The sequence below is a fragment of the Triturus cristatus genome, chromosome 4_2, assembly GCF_964204655.1.
Source record: "Triturus cristatus chromosome 4_2, aTriCri1.1, whole genome shotgun sequence".
Lineage (NCBI taxonomy): Eukaryota > Metazoa > Chordata > Amphibia > Caudata > Salamandridae > Triturus > Triturus cristatus.
Genome location: NC_140586.1, coordinates 786902556 through 786926344, shown reverse-complemented (window position 1 = coordinate 786926344; position 23789 = coordinate 786902556). Strand labels below are relative to the sequence as shown.

The 23789-nt window shown below is 45.4% G+C and overlaps 1 protein-coding gene across 1 annotated transcript in view; it reads right to left on the bottom strand.

Annotated features, from left to right (window-relative positions):
* Positions 1-23789, bottom strand: part of KNCN (kinocilin) — a 415466-nt gene that overhangs the window by 117531 nt on the left and 274146 nt on the right. The window contains exon 3 of the mRNA XM_085600168.1: positions 10917-10985. Within this exon, the coding sequence (XP_085456294.1) occupies positions 10917-10985 (69 nt within the window). The remainder of the gene's footprint in view (positions 1-10916; positions 10986-23789) is intronic.

The following is a 23789-nucleotide window of genomic DNA, read 5'->3' as shown; positions in this document are numbered from 1 at the left end:
CACCATTCTGTAACTCCAGATTGGTATGGATCCCTGCTGGGGAATTTTAGGTTCCAAAAGTAGGATCTTGATAAATACCAGTTACTGCTTTAGTAATTTAAAATGAAGTATTCTGTAGTCCATTTACTGTTAGATTGCACTCTTTTTTATGGGCGAAAAGAAAAAAATATTGCGTCCGCTTTTTTAAGAAGGATGGTGTAAGATGATGTAATGAAGCACAAGTGACTTTATCTACTATGAAGTCATTTGACATTGTAATCGCTGTTGCAAGATATATTTTGCTCATCCAAAAACGGGAGTTTAAAATGCAGTGGAGGGTTTTAGAGTTTTATATAAAAAAGACGACCTTATATTAAGAGATGTTGAATTAACTATGTAATGATTCATGGCAATTCAATGTAGGAAATCTTGTAATGTTTTGTTTTGATGATAACTTTAAACAAATTTTAGAGAATGGCTTTTAACACTGTAGATAAGGATAAAGTTGTATGTGTAAGGTTCATAAGATGAGTGGCTTGGAAATAATAAAATGTTACTACCACTACCACTACCCTTCGCCCTTCTTGCTTTATCTTCCTCTCTGGACACTACTACCTCTACCTAAACCCTCTTTAAACCCAACCCTCGTCGATTCCTCCCCTCTACCTTTGATGCAAGGTGAGTTGCTGTGCTGTGCTGCCCTGCACCAAAATCTCATAAATCTGCCCCTACATGCCTCTCCAGCTCTCTTTCTTTTCCTACGTCTTTCTCGTTGCACTTGTTTGCATCTTTCTTTCTGGTTACTTCAATGATCTCTCTTTACCTTATATCTCTCGTAACCTCACCCGTGTCTCTATCACAGCTCTGTCTGTACTTCCCTTCTCTCTCTCTCCTATTCCTCTCTTCCTATGTGCCCTTCATTGCTTTTCGATCCTTCTCCTCTCCCCGCTCTCCTGTTTCTCTTACTCAGCAGAGCCAGAGGTCAATTTTAGGGCAGAAAAGTATACAAGGCAGAAGAAGAGCGAGGGACAAGAAGATGTGGAGAATGAAGAGGCGCCCCCCGCGCCACGAAACCGAGCCTCCTCCGGGGGGCTAGGCGAGTTGACGTTTCCAATACGCATTCGAAACCGAAACCTAACGTACTTATTTAAGGCGGCTGCCCAGGGTCTCATCCTCTTTGTCTTCTCGGACCCTAGAGAAGCCGCAGGAGCATCGGAAACGAAGTGCGGCGGGGCGCGTGGGTTCGAGGAGGCCTGGCATAGCGCAGTGTAGCAGGAAATGGTGTATCGGTTAATTAGGCAATGGGTCCAGCCTCTCTACAGTCCGCTTGGCAGAGTTGGTAATAAGGTACCGTATTCATAAGCTTCATCTCAAGGTAGGGTAATTCCACATCATGCAGTATAATATCTTAAGTAAACCAGCCTAGGATACCATCGTGGGGACATCTTACCATTTGTCTTAACTATATATAAACAAGCGCCAACCCCCACAAAGGGAGCAGCCTCGGACAGCATGGGGAAGCTGCGCATCAAAGGAAATGTCTTCAACACACCCAGAACATTAAATGGCAGGGTGTGAGCAAGGGCTCCCGGCAGAAAGGACACATTGGAGCTTCTGAGGCTCCAGGCGGGCAAGCAAAGGGTCTAACCGGCTGTTGGTTCCGGACTTTCTGTCCTCACTCGTAATGCTCAGTGGATGTTCTTCAGGTGTTCTGCTGGGCTCTGGGCACACTAACTAGGACAATCGGCTATGGGAGGCCCTGGGGGGGTCGTTTCCTCCAACATGTGGGGTACTGGAAATACAAAAGGTGGTACAGATGCTAACATGTCTCTGGTTCCGGTCACATTGGCATAGATTCTAAACTGGGATAGAAAGCTTCAAGTTGGCTCCACACCAGCATTCCAGTTCTTCGCTTTTTGCTACCAAACGCGCATTTAGAGGAGCTTGCATGGCCTACGGTTTCATGACCAACTAAGTCCTCCGTGCAAAGGCAGGCATTTACTAAACGGATAATACCCATCTTCTTTGGTGGAATACTCAATCAAGCCACCGAAACATTGATATTTTGGGGGGTTATAAGGCTGCACCTGGGGGACCAGGCAGTTCTCCCCATGGGAATTCTAGCAAATAGGTTAATAGGCCTATCACAGGATCCAAAAATACTATCAGTCTTCAGGGGTCTATCGCAAGCAGATTTCTCAAGAACTTTAATTTTTAACTGTACTGCCCCCTTGATAGGGTGGATTAGTGTAAGCAGCTAGCAGGCGGGAGGGGGGGCTCACCTGCTGGTGGTCCCAGGACTCTCCTCCAAGCTCAGGTATCTGTGGGCAACTCCGCTATGCGGTGCCCTTTCTTTAAATATGCGGTTTCTCTATTTGCATAGTGTAGCAGCATTTCCAAGGGTCCAGTATGCTAGAAGCACAGTGGGATGCTAGGTTTGCACACCATTGGATTACGGTGGGGGGGGGTCTAACAATGCAGGATCTGTTTGGTCAGCTTGAACAAGCAATAGAATCCAAGCAGTGCCCCACCTGGTGATCTAGTCATTCTCGCTGGTGTGAAAGATATATTTACAGCTGGGCAGGCAAGGTGTAAAAGAGGCCTTGTTCGCAGCCATGTCTAAATTAGTCAATTCTTACCGGCAACGTCTATATAGCGGTCAGGAGTCATACCGCACGCGGTGTGGGTTCTGGGCTCCAGTGAAGGCCCTGTACAAACTTACAAAAAAAAATTCATTAACCGGTGCCTCAATTGGCACAATTCGGCACAACTGGCTACAGCCAGAAAAGGGAGTTGTTCCTTTTAGATGTGGAGCATCTAGTCAGCAAAGGCAGAAGATGTTTATCTACACCATACTGGGCTACTGAGGAGCACAGTCAGCACCTGGGACGGGGGGGGTGAGTACGCCAGGGACCTTCTCACCCTGTGGCGGAGCACTGACAGATAACAGCAAAGGAGCATGCACAGCAATGGAGGTTCAACGACTGGATGGACCTCAGGAGGGGGTAGATGGATGTGCACAGAGGGTAGGCGAGGAGGGGACTAACCTGCCGGTGGTCCTGGACTCTACTGCCCTAACCTGCTACGTATGGACTGAATATAGTCTTGGGGAGGCTGCCTGTGTTTAGGTACCCCGGTGGGCCGGTGCGTTATCCGATGCCCTGGACTGCAAGTATGCAACTGTTTGCTGTAGCGCATTGGGGCCCGCTGGCACAATGTACACAGCTGAGTGGGTCGACCGAGTCGGTCAAATTCAAATACCAGTGTAAGGTTAAGTGGAAGTGCAAGTGTAATGCCGTGCCTAATTTCATTACTGCCTTTCACATGTGGCTGTCGCTAAAGTCTGATGATGTGAATAGTGATATATCCAAGTAGAATACTTTTACTCTCAAAATATGCAATTGTTTGCTGTAGAGCATTGGGGCCTGCTGGCACAATGTGAGCAGCTGAGTGGGTCGACCGAGTCGGCCAAATACAAATTAAAGTGTAAGGCCAAGCTGAATTTCAAATGTAATGTCGTACCTTATTTCTTTGCTGCCTTTTGACATGCAGATGTCGCTAAAGTTTGATGCTGTGTTTAATGATATTTATCCATGTAAAATAATTTTACTTTCATAATGGTTGTGGTGAATCATCTGTGTTGATGTGAATAAAAAGTCTACGCCTTGGACAACATAACCTGATTCCGTAAGTTCTTGGTCCCAGCTGGGGGGAAAGGAGTCAGAACTGGGGGAGGAGCGAGTGTTACGTTGTGTGCGTACTACGAATAGGCGCCCCCCGCGTCTAGGGGAGGGGCTCCCTTGGTCGCGCCACGAAACCGAGCCTCCTCCGGGGGGCTGGTCGAGTTGACGTTTCCAATACGCATTCGAAACCTAACGTACTTATTTAAGGCAGCTACCCAGGGTCTCGTCCTCTTTGTCTTCTCAGACCCCAGGGAAGCCACAGGAGCGTCGGAAACCACCCACCCACCCGGCAGAAGAGCAAGGCAAAGGCGGAGCGCTGACAGATAACAGCAAAGGAGCATGCACAGCAATGGAGGTTCAATGACTGGATGGACCCCAGGAGGGGGTAGATGGATGTGCACAGAGGGTAGGCGGGGAGGGGACTGACCTGCCGGTGGTCGTGGACTCTACTGCCCTAACCCGCTACGTATGGACTGAATATAATCTTGGGGAGGCTGCCTGTGTTTAGGTAGCCCGGTGGGCCAGTGCGTTATGCGGTGCCATGGATTGCAAGTATGCAACTGTTTGCTGTAGCGCATTTGGGGTCTGCCAGCACAATGTGCACAGCTGAGTGGGTCGGCCGAGTCGACCAAATTCAAATACAAGTGTAAGGCTAAGCGGAAGTGCAAGTGTAATGCTGTGCCTAATTTCATTACTGCCTTTCACATGTGGTTGTCGCTAAAGTCTGATGCTGTGAATAGTGATATATCCAAGTAGAATACTTTTACTCTCGAAATATGCAATTGTTTGCTGTAGAGCGTTGGGGCCTGCTGGCACAATGTGCGCAACTGAGTGGGTTGGCCGAGTCGGCCAAATGCAAATTCAAGTGTAAGGCCAAGCTGAATTTCAAATGTAATGTTGTGTCTTATTTCTTTGCTGCCTTTTGACATGTGGATGTCGCTAAAATTTGATGCTGTGTATAATGATATTTATCCATGTAGAATAATTTGACTCTCATAATGGTTGTGGTGAATCATCTGTCTTGATATGAATAATAAGTCTACGCCTTGGACAACATAACCTGATTCCGTAAGTTCTTGGTCCCAGCTGGGCGGAAAGGTGTCAGAACTGGGGAAGGAGCGAGTGTTACGTTGTGTGCGTACTATTATTTGTTTGCATCCAATCACTGTTGCAACAATAGTTCAGTGTTTATAAACTAAGAATGTATTTATAGTAAACAGCTCTATCTATTATTGCTACAATTCCAAGAGCTGTATGCATATGTCTTATTTTGATTATGCACTAGTGAGTAATAATGATTAATACATCCAAAATTGGTCCAAACAGGGTACCTCAATAAATATCTTTCGCAGGGTCCCAAAATATTTAATGTAGCACTGACTTTATGCAGGTTTAGTTTTTCACTATCCTGATGTAATAACTGATGTCAGTTCTTCAGACGCCTCAAATAGTATAAATAATTTGGATCTGAGGCTCATCATGCTGATTTCCATGCCTTTTGCGTGTCCTTAGTCAAAAATTCAGCCTTGATAAGGTTCAGTTTCAGCCATTATGCCACTTTTAGAGCTGACGCTATTGAAACCAGCAACAAAGGATGAATGTTCTATTACGGGGTGAAAAAAGAGACATAAATCTTCAAGTGAATGCATATCGATTAACTTGTTTATTCGGCCTCCATGTGATATCCATTCATGGTATCACACAGAAAGCAATAGGTGAAGCATAGAATGCCCGCTGAGGTCTCTTGTGAGGGTGTGACCCTTTTATTGACCCATGAGCCCCATATACATCCTTGAGTCCGATTATCTGCTACATAAATAAGGAAGTCCTCTGTTGATACCTTTATCTTTTCAAAGTTTTTGAGCTGAAGAGCAACACCTCATGATCAATGAATGCTGACAAAGCCCCAAACATCATGGAACCGTGATTAGGTGGATCTGGTTAAAAAAAAGAGCTATGCAAGATTGACAGCTGGGTGCTGGCTGCAATCTTTCAGTTTTTCATTGAAAGGTATGCAGTGCTAGGCTGAGAGTTTGTCAGCAGATCAACATCTAAATACAGAACTAGATAATTGAGGTTATGGTACCTCACTAAGTGCTCATGAAGAACTTGCAAACACTTCTCCCAACTATCTCTACCTGATCAGAGTAGAATTGAGTTCAATTGAGCTCATCTCATGACCAGAAGAGAAGTCCTTGCATCCACCTGAACTCTAACTTGGTGCGACTGTTCTTGTTCTTCGATATATGCAGAAAATGAAAGAAGACGGGGATCATACTTACTATCTGTAGTTTCTATGCCTGTCCCTTTCCCAAGCTTCTCAGAAGCAAGTTAAGGGTGAAAACCTTAACCAGTGATCTTCCTTGCTATCTCACCTTGGATTCTGGGGGCACCTGATGTAAATTCCGCAGCCCCATACATTTTGGTGAAGTGAAATGAGAATTTGACTATATCTTTGTGTGTGTTATTGCTTGTGATTGAAAAAAATTGACTTCTAGACAAGCAGACGTGAAACCCTTCAAAAGGGAAATGTTGCCTGCAGTTGGAAATAGAAAAGTTATTATTGAACAATTAATTTTAATAATTAAGAGAGGCAGGGTCAAGGCACTGGTAGGCGAGGTCATCCCGAACAAGAACAGCAAGATATCGCTAAGAATTATCTTTATATCCACAGCCTATGATAGTCTGTGGCAATCTAAATATACATCTCTATTCGCAGTTAAATTTAAGAACAGCCAAATCCTATACGGGCAGGAAACCGAGAGGTTTTAGGAGCCTGCAGGCGTTGGTGCAAGATCAAGGCCTGTACGATGTATGGGAGGAGCTAAATCCAGGTCAAGATGGGTTTACATTTTTTTCCGCCCCGCATGAGAAGATGGCACGATTGGATCTTTTTTTGGTTTCTGATGTTATTTTATCAAGGGCCTCTATTAATGTACTCTCCAAGATTATATCGGATCATAATCCATTAGTATTAGAGTTTGAATGTACTGGGCTAACGGCTAAGAGGATAAAATGGTCGTTTGATAGGAAGTTATTGCTAAATCAGGACTATTGTAGTTGGATGAAGAAATGGATCCCTGAGTTTATCCAGTTGAATATTGGCTCTGCCAGGACGGAGGTTGTTTGGGACGCACTCAAGGCTGGCATAAGAGGTGAGACAGTAAGGTTCGTAGCAAGGAAGCGGAAAAATGAGCGTTTGAAATCTATAAATGACCTAGCGGCCCTCTCCATGCTCGAGCAAAAGTTAGTCTTCGAGATAAACCGTGCTGGGAGGGTTAGGGAGGCTCAGGCGGAAGTTGCTGCCTTTCGATCAACTATATATCAAGGGTATGCAGTTGTAGCAGCCGCCAAGTATCAAGTACATAGAGGCGAGTTTTATGAGTATGGAGAAAAGGTTGGGAGTGTTCTTGCTAAAAGGCTAAGACAAAAAGAGGTCTACTCTAGGATTGCCAAGGTTAAAGATATGGATGGGAATGAATTAGAAACCCCCTCCCTGATTTGTGATTCTTTTAAAAAGTATTATGAAAAATTATACATGGCAGAACCGGTTGGAGGAATTGAACAGTATTTAGAGGAAATGGGCTGTGTGGAATTAGAGGAGGTGGATAAAGATGCATTAGCGGAAGGGATCTCCTGGGGAGAGATTGAAACTGCTATGCTGTCACTAGCCTCAGGGAAGGCGATGGGCTCGGACTCGATCCCTTTAGAGTTTTAAATCAAGTTTAGGAAGTATTTAGCAGGGCTATTGATCTTGGTATTTCAGGCTGCGTTTAATGGGGCCCCTCCGGCCTCTTGGTCGGAAACAGTTATAATAGTTTTTAGGAAGAAGGGAAAGGATCCCTGTGAGCTCTCCTCATATCGCCCAATCTCTCTTATAAACGCTGACAACAAAATATACTCGAAATGCTTGGCAAGGAGACTGGGAGGAATCATTACCCCTCTAGTCTCATCACGACAACACGGATTTATAGCTGGGAGCGGGACTATGGATCACATTAGGCGTCTTATATCCGTATTTGATTGGGCACAGGCAACGGGGGTTCCTGTGGGGGCGGCCCTGTTGGATGCCGAAAAGGCATTCGATAGGGTCTCCTGGGAGTTTTTATTGGCAGTGATGAGATGGAAGTCATTCCCTAATGGCTTTATACGGGCAATACAGTCAATGTATCTTATGCCAAACGCAATAGTTCGGTTGGGGGGAGAAGAGTCACAGAGGTTCTTGGTTGGCAGAGGCACTCGGCAGGGGTGCCCCTGCTCCCCACTTCTTTTTGCTTTGTTTATAGATCCCCTCATTACTAGGTTAGAGGCTGATATGGAAATTTGCCCGGTAAAAGCGTATACATACTCAGTGAAAGTGTTGGCATATGCCGATGACCTTGCGGTACTATCTACGGATATGAACAAGGCTATGAAAAGAATTGTGGTCATCACTAACAATTTTGGTACAGTATCTGGCTATAAATTAAATCTGGACAAGACACAGGTGCTGCACTCGGAGGTTGGACTACCATTGGAGGTGGAGGTAGTCACAGAGGCAATGTATTTAGGTGTGATCATCTCTCCTAAAATTCAAGATATTCCAAGGATTAACGCTGAACCACTGATTGTATCATCCAATAATACTCTGGAGCAACTAAATCGGCTGCATCTCTCTCTATATGGAAGGGGTAATGTCCTAAAAATGTCGATTTTCCCGAAATTCTTATATTTGTTTCGGGCCATTCCAATTATGTTCCCCAATCTTATATTCAAGAGAATAGAGCGAATGTGTTCACGGTTTCTTTGGGGTTACCGTCGCTCTAGAAGGGCGATGAAATGGTTAAATTTGCCGGTAGAGCGGGGAGGTTTGGCTCTTCCAAATTTTTATTTATATTACTGCGCTACGTTACTCCAATTTATGGGCGTTTTGGTTTGTGGGAAGATTGTGGTTTTGGACCCCGCTTTTTCTCCATCTATCTATGAGTGGTGTCTGGGAGAATCGGCGCGAGGGTTACTCCTCAAAACCCTGGAGCCAAGTTACTATAAAAAGACTCGGTTTAAAATTATTCAGGCAGCATATGCAGTCTGGAAGAGGCTTAGGAAACAATTATCTATTCCTTGTATTACATGGTACACACCTTTAGACTCGTTTGCTTTGTCATCTGCCGTATTTCACGACTCGGTTATGTGGAGGTGGTCACAGTATGGTATTAGAACAATTGGGGACCTACAAGAGCAGGGCGATATTGTTTCTTTTCTAACATTACAAGAGAAATTCGGGGTTGGAAAGTCTGATTTTTTTAAATATCTGCAACTTAGAAGCTGCATGCAGGCCGCAATTGTGACGGGGAGATGTCAGGTCTCACAGATTCGAATGTTGGATTTGTTAAAAGGGAAATGTAAAATAGGCCAGATATATAGGGAAATTATCTTAATAGAATCTGATGATATCTGTAGACATGAAGCAGTATGGAAGGAGAAATTGTCATTAACTAATCTGGATTTTCAGCTAATTTTGAGAACCGCCAGCTCTATTTTGCTCTCTGGCAGTTTAAGAAGTCAATCTTATATGGCCATGTATAACTTATACTATACGCCAGCAAAGATTGTAAAGTGGAAGGTGGGAAGGGGGACTAAGTGTTCCAGATGTGGTCTTTTTGGGGCCGATTCGATACATATGTTTTTTTCTTGCCCTGCACTTCATCAACTTCTATTGGATATTGAATGTTTTATGTTAAGTTCTTTGGGTATATCGATGTCTGTAACAGCATCTCTGGTTTTGTTCGGAATAGAATTTGGCACAGACTTGGGGAGGCAACCGAGAACCCACAGAGCTCTTAAGTTTATATGTATGTCGGTCTTGAGGTTATGTATAACATCTCAGTGGCTCGATTCTGAGCCTCCGTCATTTGCTAATTGGAGGGCTAAGGTCATTTCAATATATAATTTGGAATCCGCTCTGTATAAACTAAGAGGTAGGGCAAAGAAAAAATTGGGTGCCACAATATGGGAGCCGATAAGAAATTGGGTACAGTAATGTAATGTAATGACTTTTATTTTGTCATATTCCTGCTAAATCATGGACTGTATATTTTGGTTCTCTGTATGTACTTTTTTCTCATTTTTGTTTTTACTTTGTATAATATGAATTGTCAATAATTTATTGTGACTTCACTGAATTTCTCAAAATAAAAAAAATAAAAAATAAAAAGAAGGGGCATCTTCCTGCAAAAGACAAAAAAAAAGAAATACAGTGGTTAGAAGTCCTAAGGCCTCGATGACAAGTTCAGGGCTAAAATTGCACAGGGATCATAACTACGAGTTGTGCTAATTATCACACTTGCAGCTTACCCCAATGAATTCAGTAGGTCAAATATGTTAATGAGTGAATTTGCATGACATGCGTCAATTGCGAATTGCAACTTCGGACCAGGAGGTATCTTCCAAACCTGTTATGCACCACATCCCAGGGTAATGGTATTTATTAGATGAGGTAAACAATCCACTCTATTCTTCACAACTTGTAATCAGGGCATACAAAAGAGGAACCTGAGAGTTGAGACCGATGGTTGCATTACTAGCTGGTGAACATGAGCACCTTTATCAACAAATTACATGTTGGAGTAACTATGAAGGTTATACAGTCTGAATCAATGAGTGTATTGACAATATGACATCTTAGAGTAGGATTTTTGATGCTATCCCTGTTCTTGTATATTAATGTTGTGATTAACAATGCATTGCAAGCCTTCAGTGCCAGGATGTATAGAGTGATATGTGCTTTCCAATGACTGTTACAATTATTCAGAGCATAATGACGTTTGTCAAATAAGGCATGAGATAAATAGGTACAATGTGTGCCATATCATATGACTGAGAATGTACTAGACCTGATGTAGTCTTATTGTACAGTAGAGCCATGAGCATCAGCAAGAACTTTCCCCTCACTCACCACTAGATGCTTTACTCAGAGTTGTGAGGATGAATCGGTTGCATCTTAGAAGGAGTGGACTATGAGACGATTTGCACTAAAGAGCACTCTTCATAAAGGATACAACTCACCCATTCACTCACTCACAGACCCTGAGGCTCACTCATTCATAAAAATTGGCTATTTTAAGAGACCGCCGGCATATTACTCAACACATTGCAGAACTTTCTGCATACCAGGTATCCTTTTCCTGTAAGTAAATCAAGCGCACATGTAAACTCATGGCTGTCAGTCAAGTAGTACCAGAGCTCGCCTCAAAGAGCACCTTAAAGGCCTCATACCTTCTTCTGTTGGCGGCACAGGAGGAACAATCGTATTGGTGATTGGCTGAGGATGGATCCTAGGAACACCTGCAAATAAAAGATAATTCTTTAAAGCATGTTCTTCCATTACTACAGACTTCCATTATTCTACTTGATTTGATATACACTCATAGACATTACCATACATGACAGTAAATTCCATTACATTCAGCAGTGCAATTCTTTTTTCTCCTGCACCTCACCATTACAGCTTATAACATCTACCTCTAGGAGCTGACAAATTCCGATATATTTTTAGAGTGCAAGGTCTCTGATTTCTCATCTGAAACGCTCTCATCAAGGCCAGGAGAACTGACTGTTAGACCAGACACTCTTGGTGGTAATCCCAATATGTTTTGCCTGACCTTTCTTTTTCTGCTGAATTCATTTTTGTTGGCTTTAGAACTTTGCACAGTTTACCACTGCTAACTAATGCTAAAGTGTTTGTGCTCCCTCCTTAAAACATGGTACATTTAGCCTACACCAAATTGGCACATTTCATTTTCTTGTAAGTCCCTTGTAATGGCCCGTAAATTAAATGCTACTGTTAAAAATGGGATCTCGATTTGGCAATGGTTTGCACCTTTGTCCAAGTAGGGACCCTTCTTCCTAGTAAGGGTAAGGGGGATACACTTCTAAAATAACCCCTGCGCACCCCCTTGGTAGCTTGGCATGAGCAGACAGGCTTATCTCAGAGGCAGTATGTAAAGCATTTGTGCACACACAGTAATACAGTGAAAACACTACAAATGGACACCACACCAGTTTAGAAAAATAAGTAATCTTTATCTAAACCAAACAAGACCAAAATGACAAAAATCCAACATACAATAATTAAAATATGACTTTAAGTAGGTAAAAACAGTTCTGTCCAAACTATAAGACGACACTTTCAACTCAAAGTACCTTGGTTGCATCACAATCATAAACAAAAGCAGCCAAAGGGAAGGTGATGTGTTGGTTCCTTATGCTAAGGGAAGGTGATGCGTTGGTTCCTTACTCCAGGGTAGGTGATGCATTGGTTCCTTACTGCCACAGAGGAGAGGTGATGCGTTGGTTCCTTACTGAAGAGGAGGTGATGCACCAGTTTCTTACTGTGAAGGGAGGTGATGCGTCGGTTTCTTACTGCGAGCCCGGCGTTGTTGTAGACTTGGCGCCCCGTACGATGGGGCTAGGGGCATGCACGGTTCTTGATGCGGGAGCGGGTGCAACAGCACTGCGTTGATCTCTCCAGTTGCGGTCCCAAGATGCGTTGGTTCTTGCAGTCGCACAGCAGGACCTGCATCAGAATCAGTGCGGTGATCTTGGACTTCGGAGATCGGTGCACAGAATTCAGTGTGTGCTGTTGTCTCCAGCTGCGGGCAGGCGCTGCGTTGGTTTCTTCCGCGGCACAGCAGAATCGGATACGGATGCATGTCGCTTCTTTAGTTGCATCTCTTTTCCAGCTCCCAGCAGTAGGAACAACTCCAGAGGCCCAACAAAGGAACAGGCACCTCTTGGCAGGTCAGAACTCCCAGCAAAGAAGTTATATGGAGCAGGTGGTGAAGTCTTTGCGTCTCTGAGACTTCAGAACAGGAGGCAAGCTCAACTTCAAGCCCTTGGGAGATCTTCAAGCAGGATACACAGCACACAGCAACGTCTTTGTGCTCTCCTTGGCATAAACAGCCACTGCAGTCCAACCCCTGAAAACACACAGCAAAGGAGCAGTACTTCTCCTTCAGTTTTCCCAGCTCTTCTCCTTGGCAGAGGTTCCTCTTGAGTTCAGAAGTATTCTAAAGTTCTGGGGTCTGGTCCCAAATGTTTATGTCCCATTTCTCTTTGTTCTCTGGTGGCAGAGAGGCTCTGTGCTCAGTAAAAGCCAGTTCTTTTCTCTCTGCTCCTGCTTCCTTGCAGGATGTGGAGATAGCATTGTATAAGGCAGACCAGGCCTATTCTGGTGACATGAAATCTCCTCCTCCTACTATAAATGCAGCCCAGGCCTATTCAGCCCAGCCCTGGCTCATCCAGGAGAGGCAGGACACATCTCAACTCCCCAGGGGATGTATACAGTGAATGCACATCCCCAGCCCTTGTCACTCCAAAGACAGACAGCCAATCCACAAACCAGCAGAGGCACACAGGATGGCTAAGCAAGAAAATACCTAATTTCTAAAAGTGGTATTTTCAAGCCCACAATATAAAAATCATCTTTACTAAAAGATGCATTTTTATATTCTTAGTTCAGGCATACTAAACTTCATCTTTCCATCTATTCCCAGTGGGAAGTTCTACTTATTAGACATTATAAATAAACTCCCATTCTATCCTACGGGACAGATATCCTTTCCATAGTGTAAAACTAATTACACTGTAGTTCACTATCAGGACATGTCACACACACCAAGGACATGTCCTACCTTTCACATACACTGCAATCTGCCCACAGGGGTACCTTGGGCCTACCTTAGGGTGACTCACATGTAATAGAAGAGAGGATAAGGGCCTGGCAAGTGGGTACACTTGTCAGGTCGACATGGCAGCAAAAACTGCATGCAGACACTGCAATGGCAGGTCTGAGAACCATTTGAAAGGCTGCTTGTGTGGTTGGCACAATCAGTGCTGCAGGCCCACTAGCAGCATTTGATTTACAGGCCCTATGGGCTTAGAAGTAAATCAAACAAGCCAGTCATAGAAACACCAATCCATAATAACAATTTACACAGAAAGCATATGAACATTAGCACTGATTAGCAGTGCTAAAGTACCCAGAGTCCTAAAGCCAACAAAAATAGGGTCAAAAACAGGAGGCCAAAAAGTCTGGGGATAATCCCGCTGAAAAAGCCAGGTCTAACAGCTTCTAATGGGCCAACAGTACCCGTGCAACCCACTAAAGAAGCCTTTCAAAACATGTCTCGGGCCTGCTTTTACAGCCTGTGTGCAGTTTTAAACTGCCACATCGACCTGGTAAAATAAACCCTTTGAAAGGCCTACGCATTTCTTTTCTATACATAGAAGTCACCCCTAAGGTAGGCTCTTTAGGCTCAGAGGGCAGGGTCCACTGTATTTAAAGAGTTGGACAAGTGGGTGTAAGTTTTACATGTCCTGGTAGCGAGCAACTCCTAAAGCCATTTTTCACGGTTGCAAGGACTATATCTCCCATAGGATAACATTTGTGTACCTGATTACACTTAATAAGTGATAACTTAAGTTTGGGAGCAGATTTGAAAAAGATGTTTGCACTCAAATGAATTGTAATTTAAAATTCCCTTTAATGGTAAAGTCAGATTTTAAGTTATAATTTCGAAAATGCCACTTTTAGAAAGTTTGTATGACTGAATAGTTTGACAGTTGGCCTTTGGGTATTCCTCCCAGACAGTGAGACAAAGGGGGACTAGATGTTGGCAGAAAGGGTTATCCTGTCAGGATGGCTGGGGCAGAGCTGTCCCCTGCCACACTAACATTTTTAAGAGCTGCCTCCAGTATACACAAGGGAACATGACACCAGTCTTTTGTAACCCCAGACTACTTAGAGCCTTAGCAGAGAAAGGGAAGAACTTTCCAGAACCAGATGTGGGGGTAGTAAAGGAGTCCCCAACGCTTCACAGGCTGGCAGTAGGTATAAATATTGGACCTCTCGAGCCACTCATCAGGTCACTTCTAGACTTGTAGAAGAACCAAGAGAAGGACTGCTCTGCTGCCCAGCTGCCCTGCTGGCCTGCTGCCCTGCTGCTAGAAGGAATTCTCTGCTGACTGAGGCAGGAAGCCTGGACCTGCTACTTAAATCCAAGACCACCAGAGTGACTCCAAGGTCTATCTGGCTGGCTTCCTCCGTAACCTACAGGGATATATTAAGCTCCTTAGACCTGGCCTGAATCTTCCCAGCTGACCAGACTTGTAACTGGACCTGCCACAGCCATGCTGGCCTCTGATAGAGTGAGTCCCTGATCTCCAAGAGGTGCCTCCCCGGTTCCTTGACCCTTGGCTTGTATCAGAGTGCACTCCTCCTCGAAGAAGGGTGAAATCTTGAAGTTTTGGTCTCTTCTCAACCGCCAGTGGGCCCCTCTGCCAAGTGCGACAGCTGCCAAAGTGAAGCTCTAGTAAACCCACCTCTTTGCACTACAGCGACCTCCAGCGATGACCCTAAACGTGTAATCTGCACTTCACGCTACAGCAATGCCTGCAGTGACCACCAATGTAAAGCTCCAGCAAAGACCGCAGAGCAGTGGATATTTAAATAGAGACTTTGGCCCCGTTCCTTGACTGCTGTGTTGCTTCCCACAGCATGGTTTCTATTGGTTATTTTCCTTTCTCTCCCACTCGGTCATCCCTAACCTTCAATCTGTTGGGGCCGCATAGGGAGCCCACTCAAACGTGGCCCAGCCAGAATTCCATACGATCGGCTTCATCCTTGCCAGTGCCAGAGCCGGCTGTGTTCCTTCCCCAGCCTTTTCGATGTGGGTAGGGTTCAGGATCCAGTGGTGGCTGCCCTCTACCTCCCAACACGGCCATGGGGAGCAGGGGTGAGGCCACCGCCATTGGGAGAGCGCAACTGCATTTCCCGTTTGTTCCTTCTGGTTGGCCACCAAGGTGATGAGGTACCCCAGGGTGGTGGGAATGAGCCCTGGCAGGCGGACCCAGGCACATCCTCTCCTCAGGTGAAAAAAGCTAAATACTCCCCACCCCCTGCCTCAACCTGGGGTTTATTTTCAGGTGCGCAGCCGGGCCTTACATGCGCCATCACTTGACAGGGGTCAAATATCGCAGAGTTTCAAGTGACGATATCTCCGGCCCGTTGAACCATTTTGCTTGATATTGGGCTTTTTTGTACTCCTGGTGGTGAGCTCAGCCATCAGGAGCAGTTCCAGCAGGCCTCCTGTCCTCAAAAGTGATGTACATTGCATGGAGCTAGTTCACCTGGCTTCCTGTACCAGCTTTCAACCTGTTTTTGTCTCTGGTGCTGCTCTGCTCCTTGTGGTGTGCAAGAGTCTAGATCTTCCTTCAACTGGTCCTCAGGGGGCCTAAGAGGGCCTGCCTCACTGGACCTTGAAGAGACAAACTAGTCCTGGGGTCAACTGGGGGTAAAGTCCTTAGACCTTTAGGGCCACAGGAGGTTTGTTCTCCCAGTTGTCCATGGCCGTTGCCGCCGTCCAGTTCCAGTAAAACACAAAAGTGTGCAAGAGTTTTTAAAAGTTGGTGGCAGGTTCTAGAAGCCAGGAACTCCTGGCCAATTTTAAAGTGCCCCAGAAAAGAAAAAAAGGTACCCCCTAGTATTTAAGATTCAGGTCTGTGATGAGGGGGGAAGAGGGGGGAAGGCAAAGACAAAACAAAGCACAAAATCCCACACGTCCTGTTTCACTTTAATGGCAGCTCAAAGTGCTCAGTGGGCTGAACGGAAACAATTTAAGACCGCATATGCATGTTACTTTATCATATTATTTTATTAATTGTTTTTCAATAATAATTTACATAGGCAAATGCATACTGCCAAGCATTGCCATTTGCAAATCCATAACATTATTTATGATTATTTCAACTTTATAATTTGCAATATCAGAACACATTTTCACAGACATGGACACACAATTTGTTTTGTACATTTTCTATAAAAGCTTTGTACATTTAGCTAAATATCACATTTTCACCTGTTTTCTCCCCCACATCAGAATCCACTCGCTCATTCACTCACCGAAAGCACATCCTTTTACATATAACACTCAGACCCATCCCAGCCACACCTCACATACACTGTGAATTACAAATGGGAAAAATCTCCATATTCTGCAACACACTTTTCGGTGGGTAAAGGACAATGATGATCTACCTTCTTCATTATGTCACGCATAAATTGTGGTGGGCCATTGGTGGATGATTTATTTTAGGTCTCCTGTCCCGTGTAACAGTAAGATATTGTTGTCAAGAGGCTGTTGGTCCAATAGGGTCCTACGGGGACTGGATGTAACTATTCCTCATGATCTCTCTTTTGCATCCTGTGCTGAACAAAGCTCCAAGGTTACAGGTTTCTATCTGATTGTTTGAATGGGTTAATGTGTGTCAATGGGACATCCTGTTATAGGGCTATGTGGCGGGAGTCTCAACCGGTGCTGGACTCCAGATGTGTTCAAAAGTCTGGCACCAGTTTGAACATTGCTACATCACCAATTCAACCCCGTCCCAACACTCCTGCACAGCATGCTGGGACAGTTCAAGATGGTGCTGTCCAGAATTCGCTGTTCACATCTCCTCTAGGAGCATCAGCTCCGCCCCACACAGAAATCACTGCTAGGGCCCTTCCCACTAAAACATCAAAGATGACACCCCCCTCCTGTGTTGGCTCCAGTTGTCTGGGCTTCCACCTTGGTTCAGTAGGCAAAAGCGGCAATAATTTTTTATCGCCAGCTTGTAAATATGCACCCAAGATACTGGCAGTAAACTTGCGCAGTCCATTTACCATATGATTACTGAGGTTGAGACATGTAGTGAGACTCCCCCACAGTAAAAAGTCCAAAACCAGGTGATCAAAAAATGCACAAAAATCTGGGCATGTGCAATGGGTGGAAAACATTTCCAACAATAAATATGCTTGTTAGGGCTCACACTAGTACTTGCTGTGCCCTACATACCCATTTGAAGTCTATGATGCACCAACCAGTCTGTGCCAAGGAAGACTGCTTGTACATGTAGGCCAGGAACACCAGTTTGCTTTCAAGACACAACTCTGTCTCTGTAGTCTCACGCTGTAGCGACCAATCCTCTTTTAGAAAAGATCTAAACAACTCATTGGACTACAACAGAGGCAATGGTACCCTCATCCACATTTTCTCTTGAGTTAATTGTGCAGATACATATTCAGCATATAGTTCACACATTACAAGTTACTCATGTTTGAATATTAGAAAGCATTGCACATAAAGAAAGTGAGGGGTATGAAGTCAAGGCAGATCTGCAGAGTCTGAAGGAGAAGTAGGCAAAGAATGTGATTGTTGATGGTACAACTGAATATCAACATAAACAATATTGTGGCATACTAATATCGAGAATCGAAAACCATGAGACAAAATATCAAAAGGTAAATCAATGTGGGGAAGTATATACTTACAATTCCTCCTATATATATAACTACCTTGAAGATATATGTACAATATAGGTACATATAGATGGAGTTAGTGATAGAAAATTTACACTTACTTGCCAATGTTTTATTTTTGATATTCTGTCCCATCAATATTGTAGAATCAATATTCAGGAGGCACACCTTTCTGGACCATTCACAGAAATGGTCCACAAAATAATCAGAAAGCCAAAATGGAAAAGTGAAATGCATTTCCATGAGGAGTAGAGAATCCCTGGCAGCCTGAAATAGGCAGAATAAAGTACTTAGGAATAATCTTTGTGCTCCTTGTCTATTCTGTAATGTGGTGTTTGGCAAAAAGAAGACAGGCTGTCTTAATGTATTCTGTTAGTTTAAAACCAACGTGGTGCTAAGGAAATATTCAGCTCCACATTATCATTTAGCCAAGTTGTCGCCCTCTATGTCGATCTCACTGAATATCATCTAGTGGTGAGCAGAAGCATGAAACATTCCACCCACCACTAATATCTCCCACAGGTAATCTTGTCTTTCCCTCCCTAGTGCCCAGCATCAAAGGACACATTTTTCATTACACCCTACATTGTTTGGGGTGGGCAAAGTTGTTATTTTCTTGCGTTTCTACTTTCCCTTCAGCTACTGACAAGTGTAGCTTTTCCTCACACCTGAATTCATAGAGAAGCACAGACTGAAAACAAAATAACTTTCCTTTTCGCTCTCTCTCATCTCATATTCTCAAAATCTTATGTGGGAGCTTTAAGATTAGCTTTTCGTACGCAAGTGTCTTGAGTAGCTTTTCTGCACCGGCGACTGTGCACTGACAAGGGACAGGACCCTGTTTTCAGCCCATTAAAGCCCTGATGCGAAAATGTGCAGGGCAGAATTACCAAATGAATTTACACTCTGCCCAATTGTTCCTCCATTTGGATTTTCCAGGTGCAGGAGGATGGACCCGATTATACCAGCTGGAAAATCAGGCCAGAAAAATCACTGTGGGAAAATACTGTGTTGCTGCCTGGACCTGTTCTTCAGTCCCAAATCTACCATTAGCCAAGGCATGGGAGAGTGTGTAATGCTTCCCCTGTCAGCCAACATACTCCACTTCCATCCACCGTCCTCCCCGTTACCCTCCCACATTCACAACGGAGTGCTTTGAGACATTTACCACCTAGTCAGAGTAAGTGGTAAATGTTAGATAAAGAAGAAAAAAATAAAGATCTCCAAAGGTTGTGCTTTGCCAGCTTCCTGCTGTACAAGAGAGATATTAACAGTTTCTTTGGAGAGGAATAGTAAATAAATCTAGGGCTACCTTGCATCAGCTGCTCAACTTCAATCTACCCCAAACTGATGACACTAAGGGGGTCATTAGTATAGCGGGCGGATCGCCATCACCCGTATGGCGGTGGCGATCCGCACGCTCAAAATCACCACCCTCTTTCAAATTCCCCCCACCACATTACAATGGCAGGCGGTTTTTGACGTTGGGGGCCGCGTAGCGGGCCCCCAGGGATTCTGGGGGGCGTGGGGTGCACATGGGGGGTACCTATGGCACCCCCATGCAGTTCCATGCACAACATGGCAGGCACCGCACGGTGCCTGCCATGTTATGCATGGAAGTGCACGACATGCCTTCTTGGCAACTCAGCGGGCGGTGCTGAGAGAACCGCCCGCTGCAATGTCAGGAATGCAGGATGCGCCCGCCAGTATGGCGGGCGCATCCTAATTTCACCTACAGGACCCCCCCACCAATGGCGGGCGGTCCCATTCCACGACAGGATGGCGGTCGGACAAAGTCCGCCCGCCATCCTAATGACCCTCTAAATTGAGTATCTATAAAATAAAACAAAACAGATTTAGAGGATCCAAATCGAAAGCCAAGGTTGGTAAATAAGGACAAGGTATCAGGGTCAGCTTTTGAACAAAAATATTGAGCATGACAGTTTAACTCTCTCTTAGAGTGTCATTAGCATGGCGGGCGGACATCCTGTCTTGGAATGGGACCACCCGCCATTGGTACGAGGGTCCCGTAGGTGAAATTAGGATGAGCCCGCCACACTGGCGGGCGCATCCTGCATTCCTGACATTGCGGCGGGTGGTGCTCTCAGCACCGCCCGCCGCAATGCCAAGAAGGCATGTCGTGCACTTCCATGCACAACATGGCAGGTACCGCGCGGTGCCTGCCATGTTGTGCATGGAACTGCAGGGGGGTACCATAGGTACCCCCATGTGCACCCCCCACACCCCAGAATCCCTGGGGGCCCGCTACGGGGCCCTCCAATGTCAAAAACGCCTGCCTGCATTGTAATATGGATGGCGGTGTCTACCAGACACCGCCACCATATAAAATGCTTTTCCGCCCGGTAGGCAATTGGGCGGAGTGCCTACCGGCGGAAAAACGCCGCACGGTCTTCCCGTCTGCCGGGGTCCCCCCCGCCATGGTAATGTGGCCGGGGGAATTTGAAAGCGGGCGGTGATTTTAAGCGGGCGGATCGCCACCGCCGTACGGGTGGTGGCGATCCGCCGCTATAATAATGACCCCCTATGTAGTCAAAAAGACTGAATGGGTCAAGGACCTGCAACTCAGTCAGAAGACAGCGTAGCCAGTTTTATACAAAAATGCACAATATAATCTTGTGGTAGCCAGCAAAAGTCTATTAGATTAAAGAAAGCACAAGATAAACAAACCGGCAGACATAATTGAGACAGCAACTAGAAGGAGGAAGTACTTTATAGAGATGAAGCTAATGCTTTACAAATGGGATGATGGGTATTGCTTGCTATCATATGGAACCAAAGAAGCTGAATGTTATGACTCAGACTTTTTAGCCAGATTGAGATCATGAATATTCAGGTATTGATACATTTCAGCCAATCCACAGACAGGCAACTGATAGATTTTTCTTCCATAAATAGAAGACCCCAATTATAGACAACAATCATGCTTCTTACTGAAAGATTAAAAAACAGTATGAGAGAGAAATAGTAGAGAAGACCGTTGTACTCAGATCTTAACTGCGGAAACCAGATATATAACAATGCCCTACAGTCTTAATCGCCCTGCTGTAATCTAAAAGTGACTACCCATGATGTACAACAAAACAAAGGAATGTGAAAGACTGACATTTCCTAGATATACTCTTAAGAATTACAGAGTGGACAGAAGATAAGGGAGGTGAGTATGGGGTGTGACTACTATGCAGTTCCCCTCCCAAGGACAAATAATCAACAAGCATCCAGGGTCACCTGATATTTGCACTATTTCTCCAAAGACTGAGGACTTTACTTAAATCCCAATTTTATGTTAGGCAGAGTGGTATGCACGGGTGGGATACTTCACTACCCAATTAAATGTAGACAGTTGTTCGACAGACTCATTTTATGGTTCACAAAATCCAGCTGATGAAATGTGCCTCTTTGCCTCCACCCAACCTTCTCATACTGCATGGGGAGTATAGAACACTTCCCCTGCCATCCCACAGTCTAACTTGACAACTGACAGCCTCCCGATCTTCCCCCATACCAGTCCCCAACTCTCATATACCACCTGCTGTGATCAGGTGGTAAATGGGAGCTAATCTGTTCCTAAAATGAGAATTCTTCTTGTGAATTTGGACATGATAATGCCTGGCGGAGATTACAAACACTTTGGAGGAGCCATCGCCATGTCAGATCCTCTTAAGGCATTTAAAATTTGCTGCATTTAACAGCAAGAGAGTCTGAGGTCAGAAACACCAGGCACTCAATAGGCAATTTAGCATTCAAAATAACCTAGGGTATGCATGAGATACAGATGACAACATTAATAGTAAGGTAATGTGTGGTGAAGCAGACAAAGACTCCACACAGTAAAACGGAAGCTCAGTAAGTTCCTTATCTACAATTGCTGTTACAGATACTGACTGCAACATATCCACATGCAGAACAACATCTAAAACCAGGTTCTATAGAGCTGATACCTATGGTAGTGTTATAAAAGATAATATTAATACAATGCTCAGGGGATAACAAATAACACCAAGGTTGTTAGCCGTGCCCATGAATTGTGGCACTCAAACAGGAAAACACAAAGGGGTCGATTCTGATCCGGGTCGGACAGCTCTCCGAGAACTGTTCGTAGCCTTACCTTGCGACCGACACGTACCCGGTCCGTCCTGTTGATGAAGTACGATGCGCATAACTGCCAAAAACCAGACCGACATGTAGGCTGTGATTCAAGCTCCATTCTCGGTCCGAGCCGTATCTCCTAACGCCGAACCGAGTCGCCCGGAAGCAGTATCCATAGCAGTTTCCGCCTTGACAAGTACGATGCGTACATCCTATGCGCCGGACGGGTCGCCACATACGGCATGTCACAGCATCCGGAAAAGAAGCATATCAGCTACGATTCGCGCCACAACTCAATCCACGGCTACGAGACGGATCAGCTTGCAACGGGTACAAGATGGATCAACAAGCAGCATGTACGAGACAAACACATCATGAATCTCATTGCGCAGGTCATACCAGTACTCTACATCTATGACCGGATCAGGAACAGACGCGGACGGCGCAGACGATAAGTCAAACACCTACCACACAAATAAACGACACGTACCCGCAAAATGGCACACACACACAGGGGATCCAAATCCTGGCCACTAACAACAGGCCACCATGGGGGTTGTATGGCCAGCACCACAACCACCCCCACCCATAGGGCTTATGTTGCCCGTCACCCCTGCCACCCCCACTCATAGGGAACCTGTTGCCCATCACCCCTGCCATCCCCACTCATAGGGGACCTGTTGACCATCACTACTGCCACCCCCACTCATAGTGGACCTGTTGCCCATCAACACTGCCACCCCCACTTATAGGGCTTATGTTGCCCAGCACTACTGCCACCCCCACTCATAGGGCTTATGTTGCACATCACCCCTGTCACCCCCACTCATAGGGCTTATGTTGCACATCACCCCTGCCACCCCCACCCATAGGGGACCTGTTGCCCATCACCCCTGCCTTCCCCAACCATAGGGGACCTGTTGCCCATCACTACTGCCACCCCCACTCATAGGCCTTATGTTGCCCAGCACCCCTGCCACCCCCACTCATAGAGCTTATGTTGCCCAGCACTACTGACACCCCCACTCATAGGGCTTATGTTGCCCATCACTCCTGCCACCCCCACTCATAGGGCTTATGTTGCCCAGCACTACTGCCACCCCCACTCATAGGGCTTATGTTGCACATCACCCCTGCCACCCCCACTCATAGGGCTTATGTTGCCCAGCACTACTGCCACCCCCACTCATAGGGCTTATGTTGCCCATCACCCCTGCGACCCCCACTCATAGGGGACCTGTTGCCCATCACCCCTGTCACCCCCACTCATAGGGCTTATGTTGCACATCACCCCTGCCACCCCCACCCATAGGGACTATGTTGCCCATCACCCCTGCCACCCCCACCCATAGGATGGGTGATGCGCCACACATCCATCATACTCCAACATTAGGTATGTCAGCAAAATACATCCCCCCTAACATCATGACAACAGTGTGTAGTCTGTGACAAATGGCCACAACAGTGATTATGACTTCGAACATACAATGTAACTACCAGCATGTGTGTGACCAAAAAATGAGTGTGGCCTACACAAGGCAAGCATCACTATAGCACTGTGTCAATGTAAAAATAACACCCCCTCACTGTGTAGAACAAAAGTTAAGTGTGGGGTTCCAAACTGCAGCAAATGTCGAGCATTGTGGTGATGGGGTCTAAACCCCCCCCCTCATCACAGTGAC